This window comes from Corvus moneduloides, chromosome 9 (assembly GCF_009650955.1).
Source record: "Corvus moneduloides isolate bCorMon1 chromosome 9, bCorMon1.pri, whole genome shotgun sequence".
NCBI lineage: Eukaryota > Metazoa > Chordata > Aves > Passeriformes > Corvidae > Corvus > Corvus moneduloides.
This window is the reverse complement of record NC_045484.1, coordinates 1771861-1780283: the sequence shown is the minus strand read 5'-3', so window position 1 is coordinate 1780283 and position 8423 is coordinate 1771861. Positions and strand designations below refer to the sequence as shown.

The 8423-nt window shown below is 44.8% G+C and overlaps 1 protein-coding gene across 1 annotated transcript; it reads left to right on the top strand.

Moving 5' to 3' along the window:
* The first annotated feature begins 686 nt into the window (after window positions 1-686).
* LOC116447775 (tenascin-N-like) lies at window positions 687-8416 on the top strand. The gene is given in 7 exon segments (XM_032117323.1): window positions 687-816; window positions 1328-1592; window positions 2452-2532; window positions 2535-2636; window positions 3126-3215; window positions 5474-5737; window positions 8254-8416. Coding segments are annotated over 6 exon segments (663 nt in total). The 5' UTR covers window positions 687-816; window positions 1328-1489; the 3' UTR covers window positions 8277-8416.
* Window positions 8417-8423: the final 7 nt, after the last annotated feature.

Here is an 8423-nt window from a genome sequence, read left to right as displayed (position 1 = left end):
AATTTTTTCTCCCCTCTGTCCAGCTGTAGCAGGAGAGGGTGAGTGAGTGACTTCTGTGGGTGCCTGGCATTTGGCCAGAGTCAAATCACGACACTTGCTAATGAAATACAGCTGGTAGATGGCTTGATCAGCTTATGATCAGCTCACTTGTAACGCAACCGGGGGCTTGTAATCACAAGCCCCGAGGGGACGCAGCGTTGGCCTCCACAGCTTCCTCGCTGGACGGCTCTGTGGAATCAGCCTGGGATGGGTGCGTGCGCTGGCTCCTCCTCAGAGGAAGCACATTGTCGGGCAGCCGATGATCAGGCTGGCGTTTGCCCGGAGGCAAAGAAGGCGGGAGGGGCTTCTGCTGTGAGTGCCAACAGGTTTATTGCAGGGGGAACCACGGACCAGCAAAAAGCCCCGACGAGACGCAGGCTAGCCCCTTTATGGGGGGGTGGAGTAAGGCAGGGAAAGGGAAAACAACCAATGGGGTACAAGCAGAGGGGAGGATACAATTTTTCAGAACAAATGGGGAAAATATGGAGGCAGGAGTCATAACAGGGAACCAATTAATAACCACAAAAGGGAGAACTTTCTGGAACAGGGGGAGGTAATTTAGAATTGGGAGCCACCCAGGGGGAGGTAACCTAGACCACAGTGATCTCTTCTGGTGACTGACATTTGATGGTTTCAGCCCGAGAGCAGGCTGAGCCACCCCAACACACTTGTAATTAAAATCAGGTAAACTTGATGGTAAACGGATGTTCTAGATGGACTGCTTTCAAGGTCTGCTTCAAGACACTGGTGAGCTGTCTGTCTTGTGGCAAAATTAAGGTAATATTGGTGTCTTGAAATGTCTTAAGTGCAGCAGATTTGCCCAGGTCTCCTCCAGGCACCAAGTGTAAGTTTCCATCAGTACTCCGGCAGAAAAGCTCAGGTTTCTGCCTCTGCTGTAGAGAAGCTGCACTCCCTGGTTTTGGGGACCAGTTGACATTTTGAATTAACTCTGACAGTTACAGGAAAAGAGGGGTTTGGCTTGTCTTTCTCTTCCTGGATGCATTGGTAGGGAGAGCTTTCTATGAGAGAGTTTTCCTTACACCAGTGTGGGTTTAGAAGCTGGAAAGAGTCACCCAGGAAATTACTGTATTTGTTGCTGGCTGCATTATTCATTTGTATCTGATGATATGCTGTTGAGCAGAAAGAAATGGTTAAATCCAAGATGACTGCAGGCTGGGAGCTCCAGTTCTGCATTTTCTTACTCAAAATATGTTTGAAGAAATTTCATGCTTGGCCATATGGCAAGTTGTGATCCTCATTGCAATGTTTTTCTTTGTTTCTCTTGTAGTCCTTGCTCCCCAGAATATGCAGGTGCTGAGCTCCATGGAGAACTCTCTGGCTGTCAGCTGGGATCCAGTGACTGGTGTGGATAATTACCTCCTTACCTGTTATCCGGCTGGGTATGAGATGCTGGTGAAATAAATCCACGTGCCCAAAGAGCAGCTCAGCTATGAGATTGCATGTGTTACAAGGGTGGAATCTCACAATGTCACGCTTCCATCATGTGAAGAAGGGGATTGCCAGTGAGCCCAAGCATCTAGAAGCAAGTACAGGTAGGAGCAGATAATATTTTTTTTTAAATTGTGAATGTTGTAAATCTTTAAGTTATATTTCAACAAGTGAGGGGAACTGAGTGCTGGAGAGCACTTCCTCTTCCCAGCCTAGTTATGTCATTGTTTCTGGAGAATCTGTTCCCAGATTTGGATCATTAGGGCTGAATGTATTGCAGATTTCCTTTCTCTCCATTTTTCTTGCCCAAATCCCACTTGTTGTTGACAAGTGAATTCCAGTGAATTTGTAGTGTTGCCTGCTGCAAGAATCAGGAATGGGAGCATGCAGGATAAAGGCAGCATGTTACTAAGAGTAATGCACTGTTCAGCTGGATGCAGAAAGAACTTCAAAGTAGGCAGGGTGTCATTCCTAGGTACTTACTGTCCAGACATGTCTGCAGCAGTGAGTAGTCTCCTCATACTCTCTTCCCAGGCCTGAATGAGCATGATCCTGCTGAGGTTAAGAGGTTGAGTGTGCAAAGGCTGTGTATTTGAAGCAGTCTCTTGAGAGCTGAAATGTCATCTGGTTAGCAGCTGATATTATGCTGTTTGTTTGTACTTGGCAAAGACAGTGAAAAGCTTGGTGATTTTGACATTTTTCCTGCTTCTAGCACAACAGGTGGGAACTGAGAGCCAGCAAACACCAGAGCTGGGCTGTTACCATGTTACCAATAAAACTAAAGCTGTTGAGGTAATGACTGTGCTCTACTTGCTTGACTCTTCAGTTTGGCTGAGGAAAATGTCTCGGGTCTCAGAGCAGGAAATGGGGCAGGGAAGGAGCATTGTTTAGCAACTTTTCTGTCTTCTATTTACCTTTTTGTGCTGCTGCTGCTTCTCTACATCCCTCTGCTGTCTTTCCCAGTCCTGCCTGCGGCCAGTGCCATCTGGGAGACAGAGGAGATGGAGTACTCCCTGGAAGTGGAGCAGGAGAACCCACCAACAGATGTGATTATTACAAGCTGAAGTTCAGATCCCTAATGGAGATGGAGGAGAAGCAGGTCATGGTGCCCAAAAGCAATGACCCTAAGAGCAGGTACATCCTGACTGGTGAGTACTCGTGGGTGTTCCAAACTGGGCAGGAGCATGGAGAAGTGGCAGGAATGACTGACAGTCAGACTGTAGTCCTGAGACAATTCTTCTCTCATGTGTGAATGTCCAGTGAGATCTATTGGGGCTCCCCTATCGCATAAGGATGGGTGTCTCCACAGGGAGAAAGCTATGCTCTGTGGATAGCAATTTTCCAGGCATATTCATTCATATAATTCTGTCCTTGTTTGGAAAAAAGTGCATTCTTCTGTTTCAGAGCTGATATTATGGAAGTCCCCACCAGCAGCAGTCAATATGCCCTAAGGGCAAGCCTAGACCAAAGGTGCTATCAAAGCATTGAAAAGGCAAAAGCAAGTTGGATAGCAATCTAAACTTTCAGTTCCCCTCTGTGACAAACCTGGAGCTGGATAAACTACACAAAACAGCTTTCTTCGAGAACAAATGCTGTCTTCCCTAATTGTTGGTAATGCTCCCTTTTGCTCTTTGTAGGCCTGAAACCTGGAACAGAACATGAGGTCACTGTCATACCTGTGAAAGACAGCACAGAGGGGAAACCATTCTCGGTGACTGGCAGGACTGGTATGTGGAAAGTTGCTCTTACTACAGGGTTTGGGGACAGATCTCTCAGAATTCCGGCACAAAAGGTTCATAATTGACTGCTTCTTCATGCATGACCTGCAGCCAGGTCTGCTTATACCTTGTTAGAGCTTGCCTACATTGTATATTAAATACTAAACCTAGGCCTAGATCAGTCTTTTGCTTTGATTTTTTACAGTAACTTCACCCTAAACTTGACTAACAGCTCCGTCCAGACACAGGATAAGTGTAGTGAGCTAGCCTCTGCATGGAGTAACAACTCTGTTGGCTAATTAAGTGTCTTAAAAAAAAAAAAAAAATGGCTGAATATTTTTGAGCTATTCTATTGCAAAAGACACCTTGAAGAATTTTAAACTCTCATTCTACTTACAAGATTCTGGAATTTCTGAAATTCGTCACTTACAGAAAGGTAGGCGTGCTGCTTCCAGAGACTGAAAAATTCCGTATCAGGCCTGACATTCCTGAGGTTATTGTGTAAATGATTCCATTAAAATGAAATTTAGAACCTAACAACCTCTACAATGTCATTTTAAGGCTGTTCTTCTGATTATTTGGAATACCCTTGACTTGTGTTTTCAAGCTGTTCTTGGCAGACATGGGGTCTGCAAAAATTCTTAAAAAAGGGAAAAAAAATCCCCAATGCTCATATTCTTATGTAAGCCCTGGAATTTAGGAGATATAACTAAGACAAATACCAGCTACTTCAAGAGCTACCACCAAGCTCTGATTCATCAGCTAAAATAGCAAAACCTTGGGGGAGTCTGAGAGACAGGTCTGCAGGGAAGGCAGAAAGGGAGGAGCAGCAGATGGCTGACAGGGGAGGCAGAGAAAGGGTAGGCACTGTACTTGGAGCTGGGAGGGGCAAGCCAGAAGGTTGATGCCAAAATGATTTTCACTTTTTTATATTCTTCATATATTTGTCTCTCTGCAGACTATTGCTGTATAGTTATATAGCTCCTAGCTAGCCCCAGCATTTTTCCTATTCTGATAGACAGAAAGACAAAACACATTCCAAAGGCCCCAATCCTAATCTTGCTTCCTCTGGAGACCAAGGGTGAGCTACCCTCCCAAGACACTTTTCTATAAACAGCTAGAAGAGGGGCTCCAGAAGAGGTTGAACCAAGGGGTGGAATTACCTCACCACCTGTGTTTCTAATTGGGGATTCTTGTCAATTATGCTGGTTTGATAAATTTATAAAACTGTATTTGCCCTATGTGAGGTCGGCATTTTTCCATACTTGCCTCTGGAGGCCTCCAGTTAAAGGCCAGCTTTTATATTACTTCCTGCATTAACATTGTCTTGAAAGTGTCTTGTTATATTTCTAGATCTTTAAGGCATCTAGGTTAAGCTGGTACCTATGGAAGGTGAGACAGGTAGCCTGCAAGCCCTGCCTGCAGAAAGAAATGGAGAGCTTCATCTAAATGGTAGAACATTCCTTCTTTCTCCTGGTTTCTCATGGATGCCTTCCTTCAAAGGCTGTTGGGGGAAACCTGAGTGTTTTAGCTGGCCAAAGCAGTAAGGCAAAAATAAAGGAAATGCATACATGGAATGGTTTGAAGGGACCTTAAAGAGCATAATCTTGATGCCTTAGATTTTAACTTTTATATTTTTCAAATCCTGTACTGCCTAGTGTGCAACTCTGAAGTTTCCTGTGGCCTGTTAGCTGCTGTTCTCTCATGCTAGTTAGACTTAACAAGCCACTATAGGTTTGCTCTCCAAGGACACCTAGATTGTCCCAGGCCCCAAAATATGTAAACTAAGGCTTCTGAAGAGGAGGGCAAACTTCATCATTAACTGGGGTTGTAATTGGAGAATTTATTCTGATATGCAAATGGGCCAAACTTATAAAAGTGTGAAGAACTCGTGACCCGGAGTCCATCTTGGGTGTAGCCTTTTAGCTCCCCAGGGTGTCTCCTGAAGGCCCTTCAAATAAATACCTACCTTTATTCCCTTTTTCTTGTCTAGTCTCTGTTTTTAGGTGGCCACTTCAGGCATCAGTCTAACCCTACCCCTGCCCTGGGCAGGGACACCTTGCAGTAGGCCAGGTTGCTCCAAGCCCCATCCAACCTGGCCTTGAACACTTCCAGGGGTGGGGCAGCCACAGCTTCTATGGGCACCCTGTTCCAGTGCTTCACCACACTTCCAGGGAAGCATTTCTTCCTAACATGCCATGACATGTATTTTAGTGGTTTAATTCAACTGGAGGTAGCTAATCCTGCACTTTGAAATGCTGTCTCAGGAGTCAACAGCCCAACCAATGTGACAACTGACTGAGTGACAGAGGATACTGCCATAGTGTTGTGGAATAAAGTGGAGGCTCCTGTAGACAGGTACATGGTGAGATACACCCCGGCTGATGGAGACACCAGGGAAATACAGGTGGGCAGTGAAAATTACATGGTCACCTCACTGGATCTGGAGCCAGACATGGAATATGTCACTGACATCTGGGCAGAGAAGGGGCCTCAGAGGAGTAAGAAGGCAAGCACCAGAGCTGTGACAGGTGAGCTGTAGCAGCACTGGAGGGAACTGAGTTTGAAATTCAAACTCCTTCATCAATTTTACTTGTTTTGCTAAAGCCTCTCCTGCTTTGCACATGTTTTTAGTGAGGCAAAAAATCCATGTAATTCTTATTAGTGTGGCTGAACAGGTCTCCAGCTCAGCTTACAGCTCTGAGTCCTGTTGTGGACAGGCACTATGGCAAGGGACCAGTTACTATTAGTACAGAGAACAGTCAGCCACAGCCAAAACTAAAACCTCATAACCACCTGGAATGTGTAATTCATGCCTTGCCCTTAAAATGCCATAAACCATATCCAAGCATTTCTTTGGGTGACTGTTGTAGCATTTCCCAACAGGACAGGAGGCTCGTTTCAGACAGATAATCGTGGCAAAGTGTAAAAAAGAAAACTGTGTTTATTTGGATGATAACATAAATTAAAAAACGTGTGGGAAATCAAATCTCCCAAACAGTATATTTGGTTGCTGTCCTTTGGTGACAGGGAGTCTCCATTGGAAGGGTGCTTGCAGCTGAGTCCGCAGCTGGATTGGGAAACTTCTTGAACCTCTGTCTTAATGAATTTTTACAATCCAGCCATCCATGTGTGACTGTGAGTACAGAAGCAGTTTCTGCTGACAATTGACAAATGTCTTCTATGTGTGCAATCTGCATTTCTTCACAAAAATTACCTAGGGGAATGTTTGCAGTGCTCCACTCAGGTTGTTCACCAACACATTTAAGCCTAGTAAATTGGACTAGACATAACAAGAGATGCCTTGGGGGAATTTGTAGGACTGTCTGAAGCTCTCACACGAGGGGATCAGTCCAGTGGTTCATGATGAAGCTCAGTCAATCCCCTACTTTCAGGTTGGTTCATTGTCTCGAGCCAGCCCATGTTCTCACTGGTACAGATGACTGTGTGGGCAGCTCCTGGACCACGCAGGGAGTTAAGTAGTGAAAAGCACTGCATGTGCAGAGCAGCACAGTCCATACCCAGCTGTGGTGCAATTAGAACTGAAGAACAAACTTGATTTTCATAGCACACAAGAAAATAATTTTCTTAGTTTTTCTTGCCACAGGTGAGCATCTCATACTGCTAACGAGCTGAGCTGTGATTATTCAAATCCCCATTCCCAGCATGTGCTGCTGGTGGCACAAACAAGCCTCAGCATCTTTCATTAAAATGAAAAGTAATGTATTTTCATCTCACAAAAGAGCTGAGATTAGTACATGCAGGTGGAAAATCACAACTTTTGCTGTAGCTAATGTGTGGTAAATCACAGTGCAGCTAAGCTGGTGTGGGGGAAATTACACTGTGGCTGTTGTGCATTTGTGCCCTGGAGTTTAGAGCCTCCAGCAGAATACGAAATGCTGTTGCAATAATTTGAGAGGCATCTGCAAGACCTTTGCTGCTCAGGCTGCTAAGATGTATTTAGTAGTTCAGTGACTTAAAAAATCCTAACCAAACAAACAAAACAACTTGTTCTCTGTGAAGGTCGTGGGTTCTAGGGCTGTCCTCAAAGGGCCACATGACTGCAGGCTGTGTTGTGATACGAATTTAGGACTCCTGGGATCTAGTGTTGTGTTTCCATCTGAGAATGGGGCAGGGGAAGGATTGTAACAGTGGGAGGAGTTTGAAAGTGACAGCTGCAATTCACAGATTCTGAGCAGGTGATTTGGGGTTTTTTTTTTTTTTTTGTTAATTCCCAGAACAACTCAGGCAAGATGTTGTGACCTTCAGAAAGCAGAAGTCAGTAACACCATATTGTGCCTGGGCTCTGTCTCTGCTTTTGTTGGTCCCAAAGAAAGAGCCCTGCTCTCATAGCTGTGCAGAGACTTAAACCCCAACTGAAATACCTCAGAATTGGGCACACCCCCCCTCCTTGGTGGTTTGTTTCTTGGCAAGAAATAAAGGATAAGAGGTGGTAGAAATCAGCAGGGCTCTTGAGGGGAAGGAGTAAGAGTAGCCCTGTGTGGACACCCATGTTTTTCACTCAGCTGTTCCGCAGAAACCAGCAGCACATCTCACCCAGTGCAGGGCAGACTGAGTCTGCCAAAGCTCAGCCACCTTGGCACTGGTGTGCAGATGTGGTTATCAATGGATCAAGAACAGCAGGACATGGAAGCAGTTAGCACACTTATTTTATCTTCCTTGCACTATATCCAGCAGTACAAAATGAATTGGCTCCACAAATACCCAACGGTGACTCGCTTAAGTAGCGGTTATTTGCACTGCGTGGTCAAAACACAGTTTACAGCTAAAGGTAAAACTTGTGTTGGATTTACCAGTTTGGGCGGGAGAGAAAAAAACAAGCAAGCTTTTGGATACACAAAATCCCTTTTAGGTCTTTAGACATAGAATAATTTCCCAAATTTCACCTGCTTTTCCAAATGTATTTGATAGTCTAATAGAATACACTCCCTCTGGCTATAAAACTTGTGTTGTCTGTGTCTTCAGACCATTGTGATTACCACAGCACTATACTAAAACTTCAAATAATTACAACTTTTTCTTACAGAAATTGACAGCCTGAGCTGTTGATTGACCAGGTAACAGAGGATGCAATTAGTGTTTCCTGAACGTAGTCCAGGTTTCCACAGACAGATACAGAGTGAGCTACACCTCAGCTAGTGGGCACACAGAGGAGAAAGAGGTGGAAAAAGACAAGAATGTCACTACCTTGGCAGG